This window comes from Alternaria rosae (assembly GCF_020736505.1).
Source record: "Alternaria rosae strain MPI-PUGE-AT-0040 chromosome Unknown BKA58scaffold_4, whole genome shotgun sequence".
Taxonomy (NCBI): domain Eukaryota; kingdom Fungi; phylum Ascomycota; class Dothideomycetes; order Pleosporales; family Pleosporaceae; genus Alternaria; species Alternaria rosae.
The window spans coordinates 670,134-688,420 of NW_025763573.1; the positions used below are offsets into that span (position 1 = coordinate 670,134).

The window sequence follows — 18,287 nt, forward strand, 5'->3', positions numbered from 1 at the left end:
TGGCCTGGAGTGGAGTAATGCGTTGAGGTAATGAGAGGAGGGGTGTATACCCACCTGTTGTATGATAAAGAGATATGAAGATACGCAAAGGTGATCAAATTTACATATATAATCGTAAGCAACGACCAATTGAATAAGCTAATCAAAAAGACAAGAGGTATCTCAGAAAGGTATCCGTAAAAACAACCCTCCCAAAAGGTTCCTTTGCAAACTCCCAATCAACATCAACGTGGTATCTAGCACCAGAAACTCCATCATAAGCTCATAGTCAACGCATTAACCCGTCGCTCATGTCACGTTCTCAAATGACGTGCTTCACGCCTCCTCGACCATGTCCTCATCCTCGCCCTCGGCGAGCAGATCCTGTTCTTCACAGCTACGCTCCACTTCATCAGCGATGAACTGCTCGTACTCCTCCAAACTCTTCTGTACGTGGAGTTTGAAGCGCACAATGTCGTCGAGCATTCGCTCGATTTCTGTGTGGAGTTCTTCGCGGAGGGCGTTGGCGCGGAGTTGGAGTTGTTCGTATCTGTAACATATCATTAGCTTCGTCCATAGACGCTATAATGGAAAAGAGCAATGGAGAACTTACTCGATGTTGACGGCCATCTCTCGTTGTACCATCAGTTGTACGCTTTCTCCCAGGCCGCTACGCATACGGCCTAGCTCTTTCTCCATGCGCTCAATCTGTGCGTCAGACTGACTCTTTTGCGTGTTTGTGATTTCGCGGAGCTTTTCTAGCTCTTCTTCTGCTTGGGCTACGCGGTGGCCGAGAGCTTCGACTTCGGCTTGCTTGTCGTCCATGGCTTCTTTGATCTTGTCGAGGAGATCGTGGTTGTTCATGTCAGCTTCTAGGGCTTGGTTGCGTCGTTCTGCAATCTCCTTGCGGAGTGCGATGATATTGGCCTTTACTGTGCCGCGTAGGTCTAGGTTAAGCAGATGTGCTGGTGAGTACCCTGTGCCTGCGTCGTGGAGAAGACGGTCTGATGCGTCTTGTGATGAGCCGCCCATTTGCGAACCTGAAAAGTTGGGGCCATCTGTAATAGTAAGGACAAGTTCATAGTCTTGCCCCTTAGCGTTGACGGCTGTGGAGGGGATGACGCCAATCTGGTAACCCAGGTTGTTGTAGCGCTCAATCGTTTGTTCGAGCTCGTCCAGTTTGCGGGATGCAGCGACTTCCTTCTCCGCAACACGCTTCTTGGACTCCTCTAGACGGACTGTCGTTGCCTGCAGGGAAGTATCAAGGCGGTCTCTTTCATTTGCCATACGGTCAATATCCGAGATGGTCATGCCTCGACCGTCAATGATAGCTTGAAGCTCTTGCTGCTCCTTCTCGGAGGCCTCAAGCTCTGCTTCAATCTCTTCGATCGACTTCTCCAAGAATGAGCAGCGGTCGCTGTACTTCTTGACCTTGGTATCCATGGAGTTGTTGTAGTTCTCGAACTTGACGCGATCTTCTTCCAGGATACGGATCTGCTCCTCGAGCTTTTGAATTCTGGGACCGGACTTGCCTAGCTCTTCGATCTGGTCTTGGAGGTACTTGTGCTCAGCCTCTAGAAGGGCGACCTGCTCATGGTGCTGTGCATTTGCAGCATCAAACTTCGCAGCCATTGTTCGGATGTGAGGCTCCATGTGTTTCTTCTGCGCCTCTTCATCGTCGTCGTCGTCTTCTGCAGACAGCCAAGTGCTGTAGGCGTCTGACAAGAAGTCAAAGATGATGCGATCTCCAGAGACGTCGAAGCCAGCCTCAAAGCAAGCGTCGTCGTATGTACCGGTCTCATAAGCCTGCATCAGGCGTGCCAATTGCATCATCCAGTGCAAAAGACCCAAAAATGTGTACCAGTTGTTTCCACCAACAGCCGCGATCTGGGATTTCATAATCGACTTCTCGAATGGGTAGCGCATCTGCTTCAGCAGTACTGGCACCTCTTGGTCGATTGATTTCTGAAAGCGGTAACTGGGATCAATGCGGTTGTAGAGCCATTGAAACATGCAGTTGAAATCCTTCTGCGTTGGCGAAGTCATGGCTTTTGCTGAGAGGACATGTTTAGACTCCATCTCAAAGTTGTTTTGGGTCAGGTATTCGAGCAGCTCCTGAGCCATGTGCTGACGGGTGCTTGCATCTTTGAGTCGCCGTGGGTCCGTCGGGGGGACGGATGGCATAGGCGCCTGTTGGAAAAAGGATTGTTTTACACCAGATTGTCCAGTTACATGCGAGGCTCGCGATTTGAAGACGCTGCTCCTTCGTTGTGCGCTCTGTTCGAAGTTGGGACCAGAAGGGGGGGCGGGTGTTTGGAATATGGAGGCGCCAGGCGCAAAGCTCTTGCGCGCACTGCTTGCGCCGAAGTTGCTTGTCGAATTACGATGTACTGACTGGAAGCCTTGCGCAAGGTCTGTTCCAGAGGATGAGCGTGGGAAGAGCGGCTGGCTCGGGCGACCGGGCGCGAGGGACATTCTACTTCCACTCTTCGACCGGGCGTGATTCGGAGGGAATTGGGGTTGGTTCATGTTGTTGATCGAGCTTGAGCGCTTCATGGCGGAAGCGGGCATGGGAATCGCGGAGGAGTTGTTGTTTACTGGTCCTAGAGTCTGCGCGCGTGGTTTAGGAGATGCGACGAGAGGGGGTTGCGAACAAGACTCACCTGACGGCGCACCGAGAACATTCCCGGGTCGGCCATGTTACGATGTGTTGTTACACTTATGCAGCGATTGTCGGTCTGCTCGCGACGTCGCGGGTCAGGAAGGCGGGAGGCCGAGTGGGATAGGGCTGGTGTTGATGCACCCGTACCCGCCTATGCAATGTTTGTTGTGATCAGGGTTTCGCGCTAGCCCACCGCAGCAACGCGCGTGGTCCGCGCCACGTGGGGTACGTTTCTTGCATTGTTGACGTCTGATTATCTCGGATACAAGGCAGGTAGAGTCGGTAGTAAGGTAAGAGTGTTAATTTATAGCGACCGGCGGCGAGAGATGCCATGGCCAAATACGCACCGTCGAAGGGAACGCTAGCAGGTAGTGATATGTAAAGCCAGAGTAAATGAAGGCTGCCAACCCCGTCGTCCTCCCCAGTCGCCACAAGATCTCATCTAGGACGCACTCATACGTGCCACTTCATCGCTATACTGTATCGACTGGGGTATCGTTGTGCACATGCAAGCCAAAATAATGATGCCACAAATTTTCAGAACTCCAACCTGTGGCCCGTGAAAGGTATAAACAATAAGGACATTAAACTCGAAACCCGTTAGAAATGCATCATCAACATGCCCCCGTTGCAAGTGTGTTTTAGGCGTCTACCACCGTGTCGACTTGGGCACATCTGCCTTTCCTATGTCCTTGAACATGTCGTCGGCGCCGAGACTCAGCGTGTCCTCGTTGACACCGAAGGTGCTCAGGCCTGGCAGCGCCGGAGGCGGCGGGCCCTTGGGCTTGGGTGGCTGCGCGGCCTGTACGGCAGGTTGAGAGACAGTGCGACCATTCGAGTAGGTTGTGGAATCCACAGTGCCTTCTGGAACAGATCCGGAGATGAATGTCTTCCTCTTGCCGAACCAACTGCCGCTCTTCCTCCTGCTGAGACTGGGTGCTTGACTGTTGATTGTAGCCGGCGAGCCCGGCCTGTCCGACTTCAAGCTGTCGTTGGACGACAGCGTTCGAATGCCGAGGAACTTGCGGACGGATGCAGGCCGCTTGCTCGAAGGGCTCGTGGGGGACATGGCGCTGGTCGCATCGCTGGTGCGGCTCTGCTGGAGGTGTGCATCCGCCGAGTCCTCTGACGCTTTGCCTGGAGGCGGCGACTCTGTCTGCGGCGGGGAACCAGGCGACTTTGGGGTAGGATGCGACGACAGTGGGCCTTTTCCAGGCGTGGGCGGGCGAGGTGACTCGGGCGGGCTGTCGAGCGGCGCGGGTATCGACGTGCCCTCGGTCAAAGAGAAGTTGATGGGCGAAAGCGTCAGTGGCTTGAACGAGAACTTGTTGGAGCCCATTGCAGTGTCGTGGTGAGAGATTCGTATGGTAAATTGCGGTGGGCGATCAATAAACCCAAGTTGCGGTGGAGTGGAGGCAATTGAAGGCTGGGAGCGACGCGGCAGCAGATGAGAGAGTCTCGCAGAAGCCGCAGGCGGGTGGAAGCTCAGGAGGTGCTTTCGTGAAGCGGAGTACGGGCCAGGGATTACACGACGGTTAGCAGGGATCAGCGCCCTGCACCACACCAGAGGCGCTGCGGATACGGCGCGTCAGCCTCGACCTTCCCCAGAAACACGCCCTGCCTGCTGCCCCGACATCAAAAGGAACCAGACGTGGACAAAACACGCGCGCGTCAGCAACCGTCGTGCAGCTCTGCATGAATGCGTGCCTGCATCGCGTCCCCTACGAGCCTCTAGCGCGACAACTGTACCATAGAATGCAGTGGGTCAGCCACCCGAGTCAGCGTCAAGGCATAATGCAGGAGAGCCGTGCCGTACGCGCATCCTATGTCGCCATCTGCCTCCGCATGTCGATTTGATTGAGACCCTTTCTATGATCTTCAACGGCTATCTAGGCCCATATCGCACTCGCTGCGACATGCATCAAACACGCACTGCAGCCGTGTACCCCTCCAAAAGTTTATCCGCCACATGGGCGACCCCTATCGCCGTAGCTTCCGAAGCACCCTGATGTCATCGCTATGCACAACCTGATCCGGGCCACTCTTATCTTGTCTTGCGCTGATGCACCTCGTCCAATTCGGTAATCTCGTCGAGCAGTTGGCATGTCTCTTGTGGGTTCGCGATCCACGCCGTCGTACATGCTAGCCGAGCCTTGAAGTCGTTCGCCCCAGCGCTCAAGAACTGGTCGCCAATGTGCAACGTTTTGCTGCCCTCAATTCCTCCAAAGATCCGTTGACAAGCAAGGACACCCCAGGACTTATCTCCGATGTCGACGAATACGTCGTTTCCGCCGTTGAACGCGCAAAAGGGGAGACGCTGGCCGACGTCGGATATTTCCTAGCCATGTCAGCATTGCAAGCATTCCACATGGTCTCAAAACCTACGAGTATCTTTTGCACGATCAAGACGGTCTCTTCCAGTGTCTCTCGGCAGAACTTGTGCCCTTCCTTTGGTACGATGCCCACCGCTCTTTCCTTCCGGACGACACTTGCCTCCATGCGGAAGTTTTTGACCGTATCCCTCAGTGAAACTTCCGCCAAGTCAAGCAGGTCCTTGATGTCCGACTCATGCCACGAAAGCATTTCTTTGAGTAGCCATTCTTCTCTCGGAATCAGGCGCAGCAGAACTGGACTGTTCTCGTCGAACTTGAAACAGAAATTGCTTTCGCCGCCCATGATGATCAGATTCTGTCGAGCCTCTAGGGGCAGATCGGATGCCTGGATGGCGTCTAGGAGCCCGTACAGTCTGCCATAGTATGGCTTCGCCTCTGTGTACCCTGCGGCTGTGACAATGCCAATCTTTGATCCACGACGCATGAGCTGCAGAATCTTGGGAATGATTGGGTTGTCTTCTGTCAAGTCTTTGCCGTCGTCATACAAGGTGACATCTCCGTCAAACGTCACGAGTTCGAGTGGACCGTTGCGGATGAGACTCATCACTTGAGCTGTGTTCAGGACTAGACGCACGTCGTTGAAAGACGGAGGCACGAAGCGCCGGTGGCTGATGAAGCGCCGCTGATCTTGCCAGATGAAAGCGTCATGCAATGCTAAGGACGTAAAGAAGTTCGCTACTGTTGGAACGAGAAGCTTCAACTTTGATCTGTCGGGTTTGCCATCTTTCTGGTGTTGTACTAAGTTGCGTTAACCTTGCGATTTCGCTGTAGACCGCCCAGACTCGCGCGGCTTCGATGGCTTCAAGACATACTGTGGTCGTTGATGATCTCCTCAACGTCGCGTAAAATCTCCGCATATCGCCGTTGGGCAATATTGGCTTGGTGCTCGACTGACTCATCGTTGGGCTCGAATACTGCTGTTGGGTGGGAGTGTAGGACGAAAGGCACGGCTAGGAGACCCTTGGGTAGTATAAGTATGTGCCTCACACTGTCTTGCAAGCTGGAAGACCATTACCTTGATCCACTCTATCTGTATCGTTGCATTAGCTAGGCATTCTGGTTGGGTATCACAGGATACTTACGAGCTGGTCTCTCCTGTGGGTCTTTCGGGATATGTTAGTTGTTTGAAGGCAGGTGCTTGTCAATGTAATTTATACACACCTTGAGGGCATCTGCCACACGGGAAGCCATCAAGTTAGCGTTCTTGTCTCTGAGTCGACCTTTGGGGATTGTAGCCGTGGCTGGGACTTACATTCTACGCGATATCTGGTAGTCATCTTGCAAAGCCTCAATCGGTGAAGGAGGAGTGAGGAGAAGTGAAGGACACAGTGACTGTGAGTTGTCACTGTGACCTAAGCTGTCTGTCCAAGCTTATCGGAGACCGCCGTTAGTGGCTGGAGAGAGAAGGGGCCATGCACATGTGACCCGGTGGTATCCCCGCGCAACGGTACACTAACGCCTGTAAGCTGCTTGGTTCCCCTCTGCAAAGCTACAAGTACCTTGCTTTTGATTGACGATTGCGCGTGCAACGTGTGCCATTCGTGGGTTGCATGGGTGAAACCACAATCGATAAGCGGCGATCTGCAACGGCCGCTACTGAGCGACGGCTTTTATGCAAGGGCCCACAGTGTCGGACAAACCACAGGAACCCAGCCTGAGCTTCACCCAAGCTCCCCGGCTGCCTCCAGAGTCGCAATCAAAATGGACCCATTGAACAACGTGGCTCTGCGCCCATGGCCCGCCGCAAAGAAGGAGGAGCTGACTCAGGATGATCTGCTGTTCAAGATCGAGCAGCTGGCGAGCGAACGCGGGCACTTGCGCAACATCACCGAACAGTCGCTACAGGAGGATATTGACGCAGGCAAAGATATACCAGACGGCGCCGCAGAAGGAGCCGTTAAGGAGAAGAAGGAAAACGAGGTGCCTTCCCGGCAGGAGCAGCTAGAGAAGGTGTTCAAAGCCGGGCAGGAGATGTATAGTCATCTGGAGTACGTCTGAACGCGAACGCGCTGTATGGAGGATCAATACTGACCAAAGACAGATGGGCCAAGTTCGCTGCCACCAATGCGCTCGATCTCGTCTCCCTCATACTCTCCCAAGACCCAAATAAACGCGCCCTTAACTTCTTCAGTCCGACGTTTCGAGAGCAAGGCCTGAACCAGGGCATACCACTCGGCTCTTTCGGCATGAGCAAGGAGAACCACGAACATCGCACTCGCAAGCCGGACGAGGTACAACGAGTTCAGGATCTCGCGTCCAAACAAGAAATAGCTGCTCAGGGAGCACGTATGGGGGCGCTCGATTCTTCGGTAGACGAGATATTGAAGGCCGCGAAACACTTGGAGAAGGAGATCCGTCGAGAGACGAAGTACTGGCATGAGATAGTGTCCGTCTCCGACAAGGGATGGCCAATTCAACGACTGCGCCAGAATGTACGGCATTCGCCCTTTGCCGTGCGTTATGGACTCCCCGAAGGTAAAGACTGTTCATTCGTCGCATCTCTTTCCTTAAGCTAACAATGTATCAGCAAGCGGTCATTTCAAAGCGCGTGGCTTCGCCCCTCTCCAGATGGACAAGGACGGCAGCATCATTCTCGATCCGAGTCTCGCGCTGAAACCGAAGACATTCCGTGTGCGAATCAGTGTCGACGGCAAGATGACAGGCACATCACAACTCCCTCTCGACGGCGAGATTTCAGCCCGGTCTCTCGAAAAGTCTATTCAACTTGCCCGCGATTCATTGCTAGAGGAAGAACTGTACTATGAAATGAGTCTCGAAACCCGGCAGCTGCGAGCATACGGTGTCGAATTTCGGGATTCTGTCATTCACATAGACGTGCCTAGTGTGGGCAATGCATCGCAAGATCGAAAGCTGCTCATCGATTGCGTACCCCGGGACGATCCTATAGCGAACAACCAAGGGCATGAGTACGATTGGCTGGCTCGCAACACCGCCGAGGCGCTCCGACTGCTCCTAGCCCATGAGCACAGCATGCGTCTCTATCGGAGATCACAGCTTCCACCTCCCTTGACAGGCCAAAAGCGGGATAAGCCTCCTCCACCTTTGCTGCGTACGCTACTCGCGGTATACAATCACATTGCAGGTGTCGACTCGCTTTATGTCTACCTTGGTCGCATCGCCAAAACGCTGAATAACGCAGGTCTTGATGCGAGCCTGGACACTACGCGTGAGACGTCTTGGGCGGTCCTTTCGGAGAGCTTGAAGACGACGCCGAAGAAGGGCATGTCCGCAACCGATCAGCTGCTTCAAATCTTCATGAAGCCGTTCGATGGGAAAGCGACATTGACCCTACCCACCCCGAACGGCACACAGCCGGAGAGTCTGGTCATCGTTACACGCACGATAATCGGTCAACCGACGTTTGGCACAGAACATAAGCTCACCCTTCCATCCACTCTGAGTTCCGATCTTGGCTTATTCCAGCAGCACAAATTTGCTACTGTCGAGGAGCTGAAGTCATATCTAGACTGGATCATGTCCTTACATATCGCGCATAGACTTTTGAAGAGCGAGTACGCCTCGCGCGCGCAGACGAGAACTCAGGATCCACGGCTCTCGATTCGTCAAAGCAAGGAAACCAAGAAGGGACTCAAGTCTACAAAGGATATCAGAGTTGACTTCAACGACGGGGAGCTAAAGGTGACTGCGCTGGCGGTAGACGCGGCGTCGGAAGCGGAAGACGGGGAGCAATCGCATACTTGGACTGAGACAGACGATAGTGCTTCTCTAAAAGACGTTATCAAAGAGTGGGTTGGCTAAACAACCATGGGAGAAAACAAGTAGTAAATCAAGTCCATGATGAATCTAATTAAATCAAGCAGATTTTCGGTCGCTTGCAACATGCATATCATGGCGCCAGTGGTGTTGCACCCAGCAAAAGCGGGGTGAGCCGTCGAAAAGGTTAGGCCGTAAGCGGATAGCTTCACTTCGTGCAGCCTCAAATCCACATCAGATCGTCCCGAGGTCAATAGCTCCTCAGTTCTACCCTGGTACCTGACATGTTCATGACGTTGTAGACTAAGAGTGCCGAGCCGCAAACTGACGTTCACATACTATCTGCCCAGATGAGGTAATGTTTACAGTTCGCGCTTGCATGCTCGAAGCTATATAAACCGCCATGTCAAGCATCATGCCGTCAGTCTTGATACCCGTCATTAGATTGTCGTCGCGTCCAACATGCTGTCTCTTTCTGTACTAACGTTGAGCGCTCTGCTTCCTGGGCTGTCCAGCGCACAACGCATTCGTTCTGACCCCGGTGTTGCCGGCCCACCTCTCGAAATTGTCCATCTCTATAACGATCAATGGCCTACCGGTACCAACACGCCGTAGTAGTCTCCTACATACACAACGACTAACATCAGTCCCAGGTATCACCGTATCGAAGGGCGGTCGTAAATTCTCAAACTACCCAGCAGGTCTCGATCCCAACAACACCAACACAGGCACCAACAACAGGCATGCTGTAGCAGAGCTCACTGCCAACGGCACCGAAACACCGTACCCAAGCGCCGAGATCAACAATCCGCCAAATGGAGCCATCAACTACACAACCACCCCACCAACAGGCGCAAACTACCAAAACTACCTCATCGGCGTTCAAAGCGTCGTCCTCGACCCTCAGGACCGGCTCTGGATCCTAGACACAGGCCGCGCATTAACCGAAGAAGGCACCCTCGTTCTGGCATCCACCGGCGGCCCCAAGCTCGTTGGTGTTGACATTGAATCCGATACGGTAATCCAAACAATTGTTTTCCCTCCTACGGTAGCATACCCAGACTCGTACCTCAACGACGTGCGCTTCGACCTGCGTCCTTCCGTCACTGAATCTGGGAAGGGTGTAGCGTACATCACCGATTCGTCATCCGAGGGTCGCAATGGAATCGTCATTGTAGACCTAGGCACAGGCGAGAGCTGGCGCCATCTCGACGGCGCACAGGAGTCACGAGCGGAGCGCGGTTTCGTGCCATATGTCTGGGGCGAACCGAAATACTACATCCCCGGTCCTGGTCTGCCGCTTACCACCGTTCCCTTAGGAAGCGATGGTATCACCTTGTCCGCTGATGGCGAGCATTTGTACTTTGGCCCTGTTGGTGGACGCACGCTATACAGTATTCCCACCGAGCGCCTGCGGGACCGCAGTCAAGCGTCTGAGCTTTTGGCGCTGGGTGCGGTGAATAATCGGGGTGATAGGGGTGTGAGCGATGGGTTTGAGACGGATACGAATGGATTCATCTATGCGGGTAATATGGAACAGAATGAGATTGGGTTTCATAATCCGAAGAATGTGTCTATGACGTTGTTTGTGAGGGACCCGAGGATTAGTTGGGTGGATACCAGTAAGTCTTCATTTTATTGTGCTGGTGGTGTCTGGATGGTAAACTGACGTGTTGTAGTGTCCGTTGGAAGCGATGGCTATCTTTACTTCACTGATAACCAGCTTGCTTTTAGTTCGTCCTTCTATCCTGGTACGGACGACAGGGAGAGACCGTTTGTGCTGTTCAGGGCGCCTTTGCCTAATAACGGCTCAAGAGTGCTCTTGCAATAGAGTTTCGATGGACAGTACCACAGTTTCATGATACAACTGGACATATGTGCATATGCCATAGAACGTATATAGCTTTGAAAATTACAAAGTCTACGTCTTACCAAACACGAAAATCCCCTTGCCGTCCCTGTAGCCCTCCAGAGTATCCTTGACCTTGCCTATCAATTCGTCGCCCTTGGTATCCCACTCCCACTTGATCTCATCAACAGGCATATCCCTAAACTCGCCCTTGCGTGTCATATCCAGTACATCGGCGACCGTCTTCTGCTTCTCTTCTGGATGTTTCTCCGCCCATCTGCTTACCCAAAAGCCGTGGAAGTGGATGTCCTTGAAGATGAGCATGGACGCGGGAATAGTCAAAGGCTGCTTCGACATGGCGCCATAAGTAACGAAGTGCGATGAGGAAGAAAGCAGTTTGGCCATTGCGGTAGCGGCCTTTCCGTTCACGCAGTTCAATGCCAAGCGAATGGGAGCGCGACCGCCATTCGTCCATTCTTTGGCCTGGTCTTTGATGCCCTGCGATTGCAATTCTGCATCCGTGATGACGACATCTGCGCCCAGCTCTTGAAGTTCTTTCTTCATGGCCTCTTCCTTGCTCTTGTCTTCCCGGCTACGGATTACGTTGATGCTCTTGTAACCCCACTTCTTACCTAGTTGGATGGCGGCACGTCCGACACCTGAGTTCGCTCCATTCTGTATGAACCACTCGCCTTCGGAGAGCGTTGTGAAGTCGCGAAGCATTCGGTATGCCGTGCATGGGTTTATGGAAACGGTGCCGGCTTGAATCGCGGTAATGCCTTCGCGCATCTGGTCGTCGAGCTTTACAACATCGTTCGTGGTGGCGCTTGCGTGTGTCCGCCATGTACCAAAGCCGGGACCTTTCATGAAGACCCAGTCGCCCTTCTTGAAGCCTTCCTTCTTGACTCCCTCGCCCAACGCTATTATCTCCGCCACACCTTCATTTCCGGCGACAGCGATTGGATTCGGTGTGCCTAGGTTGGTGGTGAATGTCGGCTTCGAAGGGTATACGCCTTGGATCTGGTTGATATCGGCGGGATTGATGGGCGAAGCGAGGAAGCGCAATGTCATAAAGTTGCTGTGTGGGGGCGAAATGGAATGACCGTGCAGAGAGAGCACAGTGGGAGGCTCGCCATATTCGGAGAATGTGAGGGCTTTGGCTTGTTCGTAGCCGTATGCCGAGATGTAGCGGCGCTGCGGAAGTCGCGATACGGCCGGGGCTAGGTGTCGTGTGCGGCGCAGACACGACTGCGCTAACCGCGGAGACGGCGAGATGATTTTGGAAGCCATCGTGAGTGGCGTAGACACTTTGGTAGCGATGTGAATTGGAAGCCTGCGGAGCTCATGGAAGATGTTTTGGAAAGATGGAGCTATGACGTTTGCTAAAGCCGAGGTTTGGTGGAGTAACGGAGTCCATAACAAGCATCACTTTCGACTCAGCTACACATCTGTAACAATTCTTGATGCGCAAATGTTTTGACGGAATGAATTCACATTCTACATACTAAGGTAGCGCGGGTTCCGAGTCTCGCCTTCAGCCCAAGTCTCTGCTATGCTCCACTGTTTCTCATAAGCTCGCAAGAATACTCGCATCAGGCAACGATGTGCCACAGCCTGCGCCATGAACTACGTACGAAGAAGCAATAAGCAGCAGTCGACATTCACATGCAAGACGGCCCAAGAGGCGCTTCGTGAAGGTTCCCGCCAGCTGTGGGCATCTAGACGCCACTAGCACCGCCCCGCATACGTCATCGCCCATGCGTGTTGTTAGGCTGCGCCCTCCTTGAACTGGCAGGTTGCTGCATACCCCTCTTGCTACAAATAGACCCTTTCGCCAACACACCCTGTCCACTGCATCACTCAAAGACTCACAATACCCCTCAACCACTATACCACTACATTCAAATCCACCTCAAAACACCTGACACATACATCAACATGGCTGCCACCGTCAACGTCGAGAACATCTCCACCAAGACCAGCGAGGATGAGATCAAGAGCTTCTTCTCCTTCTGCGGAAAGATCCAGTCACTCAGCGTAAAGCCTTCAGGCGATGACACACAGTCTGCCTCTGTCACCTTCGAGAAGGCCGCCGCCGCAAAGACCGCCCTCCTCCTCGACAACACACAGCTCGGCCACAACTCGGTCCAGGTCACGTCCGCTAAGAGCATCGACGAGATTGCCGGCGAGAAGTCTGCCTCCGCCGACGACGCCAAGGACGGTGATCATCACATCGAGCAGGAGCAGAAGCCCCGCGCACGCATCATCGCCGAGTACCTCGCCCACGGCTATGCCATCTCCGACACGGCCATCGAGAAGGCCCTTGCAGCAGACAAGCAGAACGGCTACAGCACCAAGTTCATGAACGTCCTCAACAACTTCGACCAGAAGACTCAGGCTACACAGAAGGCGCAGGTCGTCGACCAGAAGTTGGGCATAACAAACAAGGGCTACGCTGCCTTCAACATGATGACCAGCTACTTCGACAAGGCTGCTTCTACACCCACCGGACAGAAGCTCCGTGCTTTCTACGAGCAGGGAAACAAGACTGTTATGGACGTCCACAACGAGGCCAGGCATTTGGCCGACCTTAAGAAGCAGAAGTCTGCCAGCGAGGGCGGTGTCGCTACTGAGAGCAGCGAGAAGCCTGCCGAGGGTAGCAACGAGAAGAGCGGCGAGTCCTACGCCGCCGCCGCCGCTCCTACTTCCTAGATGCGAACACCTTTGTGCTGACGACGAAGGACTGGAACGGCATTTCTTTCGATTCAACGATTCCCACTTGGTTTACAGTCTGTATGAATACTTGCGCATGATACCGATGACGGCACGAGCATGGAGTTTGGAATAAGATAGTTTAGCAACCTACAAAGAAACAATTCTATCTAGTAGCCATTGATCTTGACCACTGTACTATGCGTAGTGATGTTGCTCTATTACGCTCTTTTCTCGGACAACCATGTAAACAATGTGGGAACTCCAGAAGACCTTACTAAGCATGCAGAAAGCAGAAAAGACAAAACCAACGTTCCTCACATCCCTCTAGTATCCCCATTCTCCACTGTCCAAAAGGCTCTGACTAGCCACAAAGCTGAACCCTCCAAAAGGATTGCTAGAAGCCTGACTTTCAAACATCAAGTCGTCAAACTTCTTCGTCAGAACAGGACTCAGCGGCAGATCAGTGAAATCTTGAGCAAAGTTCTCCGCCAACTCCGGGTCGGTAATGAGTGGCTGAATGGGCGGTTCCAGCTCCCTCGCTTCCAACTTCTTCCAATCGATCTTGCGGAAGAACCTATGTTTCTTGATATTCGGCAGGTCCTTGGCCATGTTGAAACCTAGGCGCTTCTTGGGGTCTTTGCGAAGGAGGCGAGTGAGGAGGTCCTTGGCGTCGGCGCTGAGGTAGTAGGGCAGTGCGAGTTTCTGCTTTACAATCTTTTCCTGGATCTTGGCGTTGTTGTTACCCGTGAACGGAGGAGCGCCAGTGAGAAGATCGAAGCCAAGTGCGCCCAGGGACCACCAGTCGACTGCCGCGCCGTACTCGTGACCTTGGACCACCTCCGGGGCCATGTATTCTACGGTACCGAGGATGGAGCGGCAAGGGCTATCTTCGTCAAGACTGACTTTGCTGAGGCCGAAGTCGGTAAGAAGCAAGTGGCCCTCGGAGTCTAGTAGGCAGTTCTCTGGCTTGAGGTCGCGGTAGATGACGCCGACTGTGCGGTGAAGGTGGTCGAGCGCAAGCACCATTTCAGCCATGTAAAAAGCAGCCACATCTTCGGAGAACATGCGCTCAGCAGCAAGGTGGTGGAACAGCTCGCCTCCTTGGGCATACTCGAGAATGAGGTACAGCTTCTCCTGGTCCTGGAAGGCATAGTAAAAGTTGACGATAAACGGGTGGCGGTTCACACTCTCTAGGACATTTCGCTCCGTCTTGGTCTGTTCGATGAGCTTCTTATGCACAGTAATGGAAGCCTTCTTGAACTGCTTCTGCGCGAAAAGGCGGCCTGTCGCGCGCTGCCTAACCAGCAAGACAGTGCCATAGCTGCCCTTACCCAGACACATCAACGGCTCAAAATCCTCGGCCGTCATCTTGCGCGCCATGCCACTGTTCAACATGGTCGAAGTCTTGGAGAGCGTGTCAATGCTGAAGTCCTCTGCGTTGAGGTCGATCTCGTAGCTCTCCATCTCCGTGCGGTCACTGTCACTTTCCCGGCCAGACATGCTGGTGTTGCTCGACAACTGCGATGTGACCCTGCTCATAGCGACACCCTTTCCTGGGGAATCCTTCATGGGTGAATCGCTCCGTGGGCCTAGGTTCAGCGCCTCCAGCTGGGCTTTGAGGTTGCTGATGCCTCCCGCGGTGGACTGGGGTCGAAGCGCCGGGCTGCTGGTAACGCTGGGCAGTCCAGAGCGCACAGGTCCGAAGCGCGGGGTGGTCGCGAGAGAATAGTCCGACTCCTCCCCACCAGACGTGACTGGAGTGTGAAAACCCCGGGTGACGCTTGTAGCTTGTAGTCCTGCTTTCAGACCCTTCTTTTTCTTCTTCTTGTTCTTCTGGGCCTTCTTGAACACAGCGTCGAAATCCAACTTGTCTGGTCCCTGCTGCTTGCCTTCGGGGCCGGGCTGCACTGCGCGCTGTGGCATAGGGCTGACGATGTTGATCGGCGGGGTTCCTACGTGGAGGGGCGCTTTGGGTGGGCTCATGTCCATTGGTCCCGGAGCGAACATGTCGTTTTCGGGAATGGCAGGCTCAGGGTTTCGCGGCGCGTTGGCCGGAAGTTGGGCATCGTTCTGGTCGAATGCGAAAACCATGGTAACGGTAGTGAGGGGTAATGCGATAAAGAGTCGTCACTCTCCAAGCTGCGCCCGTATTCTGCTCAAGTCAGCATTTGCGCACGCTCTAGAAAGAAATTTGCGCACATCCAACGCCGGTCTTGGGCAAACCAATATTACAGTCCGCCGCGAGGATTCACGGCGGAACTCCTACCCCTAGCCGAACCAGCGACGCGAAGGAGGCGTCCGTCTTTCTCAGGCCTGAGCTCAGTGCGGTGTAGGGGAAGAAGGTGCCAACTGCGGTAAGCTGAGCGGTGGGTAGGAAAGCGGTCGCGGCGAAGGAAGCAGAGCCCATAGATGGTTGTAGTGGAATATTGGGAATGGTAATGGTTGGAGCCAGGATTCGGTGCCTGGCAGTAGATCTGTCTGGTGGAAGTGTCGCGGTGTTGGGAGAAGTCGTGTTTGAAGGGGTTTTGGCAGAAAGGAACGCGATCAGCGGGAGATGCTCAATCGCCTGGTTCTTAATTTGGTGCCTTGGCGGGCTCGAGGTGGCATGTGAATGAGCTTGCGCTTAACTGGTCACCCGCCCCAGATCCACCTCCACACAACACTCGGAGATCCACCCCGTGCTTTCATTTACATCATATTTGCATGTCCTGCCAATGTCATGCGCTTGCGTCGCTGATGCGATTGTTGTTGATGTTGTTTGCTACCACCCGCGCTGACACTGAAACTGCGATCGCGTCTCAGCCGACAAAGACAGCGCGACGCTGATCCAACGCGTCTCTATTTGCGAACGAGTGTACGCGGCAAGGGCATCTATTTGCTGCTGTGAAAAAAAATCCGACTTTGATCATCGCGAAATGAAGCGATCAGCAATAGCCCTGAGCGAGAGCTATGTAGCGCCTTCCTCATTTGTTAAACGTGCCCATGGAACGACAAAGCGCAACGCTTGACGCATAGGGGCGCCACGCGACGAACGCAATCTTGCACATCTCACGCCCACCGACCTGCTCATTAAAAGACTAGCTTCACGAACCTGCCTGCAGCCGAAATGCGCGACTTCGTCATCCGAAGCTAAGCGGTGCTGCTGCTGGGGATTGAGGTGGTCCGAGCGAAGCCGCGCTGTGACAGAAAGGCATAACGCACAACACGAGTTATATTTACCTTAAATGAAAATTTCTCCATAAAAGCCTTCCTAGCTCAGTGGTAGAGCGCGTCACTAGTAAGCCCATGGGTTGCAATGACGAGGTCGTCAGTTCAATTCTGGCGGAAGGCACATCGTTCTTTTTGCCTCATCTAATGTCCTTATTATATCAAGGTTGCGATAGTTTTGTAACGTACTGAATGTTTTTTAGATTGTGCTCGTGAAGAAAAAACTGCCATTTTTGCAGGCTGCAACAGGATATCGCAGTTGGTAGAACGACTGCTAGAGCGCCTGTCATGTGGACCCTGATTAACATGTTCCCAAAACGCATCTTTATGAAGCTTGCCGATAACATAGACGTTGACCTCGGCATGTCGCCAACAAAAGCTACTTCTGCCTCAACAATCTACAGCTAGATGCCTAGCGGTCTATTGGGGCGACTTGGATATTCATTGCCTTTGTTGTCATCTGATGCAGCAAGGCTTTATGTGTCGCTTCTGTTGTTGGCACTGCAATACGGTTGTGCGGCTCTTCGCTAATAGGTCATTGTAGGGATTGTCTAAGTACCATGGGATAGCGACTATACCAGAGTTCGCAACCACCATGCTCCCCGTTCTACATGAAGCCCTACATCTTTTATCACCGGACCAGTTCGCCTACGCAGTCCTACGGCTATGATCGCACGACTGGAACCTGACTCTTTGCCTGCACTCTACATCTGGCATAAAGAACACTAGGCCAGCGCCGCCCAGGGCTCCATCGCCATCCAGAAGTACAATCTTCTCTCCTTATTTCGGCTCTTGAAACTCCAAGTTGAAATTTGCGCGCCTCAACACTATTACACGGAGAACTTTGTGCAGCAGTATAGTTCGACACATCCATCTTATAAAGCAAACAGAGCCGAGAAGACTAGGAATATGTGGATATTATTATGATGTCAACTCTGTTCTTGTAGACGCGTAAGCTTGAAGTGCATCTGGCTAACTAACCCCCCAGCGATAGTAACTCAATCCTCTTCTTCCTCCTCTTCGTCGTCCTCTACTACCCTTGGCCTCCGTCTTCGCGTTTTCGGCTTGAGAGTCTCCTCGTCGCCCACCCCACCTAGGCTTGGACTCTTGGTAGACGGCAGCTTGCCCTTGACAAGACTGACATTCTTCCTAGCGTCGTCCAATGTATTCCTCGCAATCATCGACGTTCTCCCTCGTCCGATCGGCCAAGTTGCCAGAGGTTGTTTACTGACAGCGAGCAGGACGTCTCTCTTCACCCCCGGCTTGTTGAGGTGGGAGTTATGCCCAAGGAACTGCCTCGAAAAGCCCCTCAGCTCTGACTTCTCCTCTTGGTTGACTGCAAGTCACTATTGTCGAGTTCTTAGCTACGACAAAGGTACAGACGTGCTCATTCAGCAGCCCAAGCTTGCTCGAGAGATCTTGATCTGTGGGCTTCTGTCGTGTCGTGGCACAAAGCGGAGACTCTAGAATCTCCACGCCTGATACAGGAAAAAACTGGACGCGTCTGCAGACTACATTAAGATAAACACATGCAAACTGGTTGACTAAGAGTTGATGTAGGCTCTAGGGTGTTTAAATCTTTTTCCTGAATGACGCAGGGGTATCGGAGTGTCTGTTTGGATCGCTACGATAGGCTGTGAGGTAACGAAATTAATGGGTGAGTAGATGAAGCGACGCAAGGTAACACCTTCTCTAGATGTTCGCGGTATCGGATCTTCAGTTCGGATACGTTGCCTGTATGCCGGAC

At 53.3% G+C, this 18,287-nt stretch overlaps 8 protein-coding genes and 1 non-coding gene across 9 annotated transcripts; 4 read left to right on the plus strand and 5 right to left on the minus strand.

Moving 5' to 3' along the window:
- Nucleotides 1–149: 149 nt before the first annotated feature.
- On the minus strand, nucleotides 150–2,797 carry BKA58DRAFT_144198 (HEC/Ndc80p family-domain-containing protein). The gene is made up of 3 exons (XM_046164654.1): nucleotides 2,643–2,797; nucleotides 593–2,589; nucleotides 150–529 (listed from the first exon to the last, which is right to left on the minus strand). The coding sequence occupies exons 1-3, from the start codon at nucleotides 2,676–2,678 to the stop codon at nucleotides 316–318; spliced, it is 2,247 nt and encodes a 748-aa protein (XP_046025943.1). The 5' UTR covers nucleotides 2,679–2,797; the 3' UTR covers nucleotides 150–315.
- A 1-nt stretch (nucleotide 2,798) lies between these two features.
- BKA58DRAFT_144035 (uncharacterized protein) lies at nucleotides 2,799–4,131 on the minus strand. The gene has a single exon (XM_046164651.1). It carries the CDS (start codon nucleotides 3,978–3,980, stop codon nucleotides 3,291–3,293), a length of 690 nt encoding a protein of 229 aa, XP_046025944.1. The 5' UTR covers nucleotides 3,981–4,131; the 3' UTR covers nucleotides 2,799–3,290.
- A 554-nt stretch (nucleotides 4,132–4,685) lies between these two features.
- On the minus strand, nucleotides 4,686–6,311 carry BKA58DRAFT_314224 (IMP-specific 5'-nucleotidase 1; the record flags this gene model as incomplete). The annotated part of the gene is made up of 5 exons (XM_046167466.1): nucleotides 4,686–4,979; nucleotides 5,027–5,772; nucleotides 5,847–5,994; nucleotides 6,117–6,137; nucleotides 6,255–6,311. 5 exons carry the CDS (start codon nucleotides 6,309–6,311, stop codon nucleotides 4,686–4,688), a joined length of 1,266 nt encoding a protein of 421 aa, XP_046025945.1.
- A 232-nt stretch (nucleotides 6,312–6,543) lies between these two features.
- On the plus strand, nucleotides 6,544–9,032 carry BKA58DRAFT_468162 (subunit 17 of mediator complex-domain-containing protein). Its single transcript, XM_046175096.1, has 3 exons — nucleotides 6,544–7,022; nucleotides 7,076–7,509; nucleotides 7,562–9,032. Exons 1-3 carry the CDS (start codon nucleotides 6,736–6,738, stop codon nucleotides 8,812–8,814), a joined length of 1,974 nt encoding a protein of 657 aa, XP_046025946.1. The 5' UTR covers nucleotides 6,544–6,735; the 3' UTR covers nucleotides 8,815–9,032.
- BKA58DRAFT_381875 (major royal jelly protein-domain-containing protein) lies at nucleotides 9,033–10,680 on the plus strand. The gene is made up of 3 exons (XM_046170048.1): nucleotides 9,033–9,367; nucleotides 9,423–10,391; nucleotides 10,449–10,680. Exons 1-3 carry the CDS (start codon nucleotides 9,232–9,234, stop codon nucleotides 10,598–10,600), a joined length of 1,257 nt encoding a protein of 418 aa, XP_046025947.1. The 5' UTR covers nucleotides 9,033–9,231; the 3' UTR covers nucleotides 10,601–10,680.
- Nucleotides 10,681–12,090, minus strand: BKA58DRAFT_381876 (uncharacterized protein). The gene has a single exon (XM_046170049.1). It carries the CDS (start codon nucleotides 11,906–11,908, stop codon nucleotides 10,691–10,693), a length of 1,218 nt encoding a protein of 405 aa, XP_046025948.1. The 5' UTR covers nucleotides 11,909–12,090; the 3' UTR covers nucleotides 10,681–10,690.
- Nucleotides 12,091–12,425: 335 nt separating this feature from the next.
- BKA58DRAFT_381878 (RNA-binding protein Vip1) lies at nucleotides 12,426–13,517 on the plus strand. The gene has a single exon (XM_046170050.1). The coding sequence runs from the start codon at nucleotides 12,557–12,559 to the stop codon at nucleotides 13,328–13,330; it is 774 nt and encodes a 257-aa protein (XP_046025949.1). The 5' UTR covers nucleotides 12,426–12,556; the 3' UTR covers nucleotides 13,331–13,517.
- Nucleotides 13,518–15,891, minus strand: BKA58DRAFT_358473 (uncharacterized protein). The gene is made up of 2 exons (XM_046168712.1): nucleotides 15,533–15,891; nucleotides 13,518–15,485 (listed from the first exon to the last, which is right to left on the minus strand). Exon 2 carries the CDS (start codon nucleotides 15,422–15,424, stop codon nucleotides 13,658–13,660), a length of 1,767 nt encoding a protein of 588 aa, XP_046025950.1. The 5' UTR covers nucleotides 15,425–15,485; nucleotides 15,533–15,891; the 3' UTR covers nucleotides 13,518–13,657.
- Nucleotides 15,892–16,577: 686 nt separating this feature from the next.
- BKA58DRAFT_t34 lies at nucleotides 16,578–16,664 on the plus strand. The gene has a single exon. It is a non-coding gene; the product is annotated as a tRNA-Thr (tRNA).
- The last annotated feature ends 1,623 nt before the right edge of the window (nucleotides 16,665–18,287 follow it).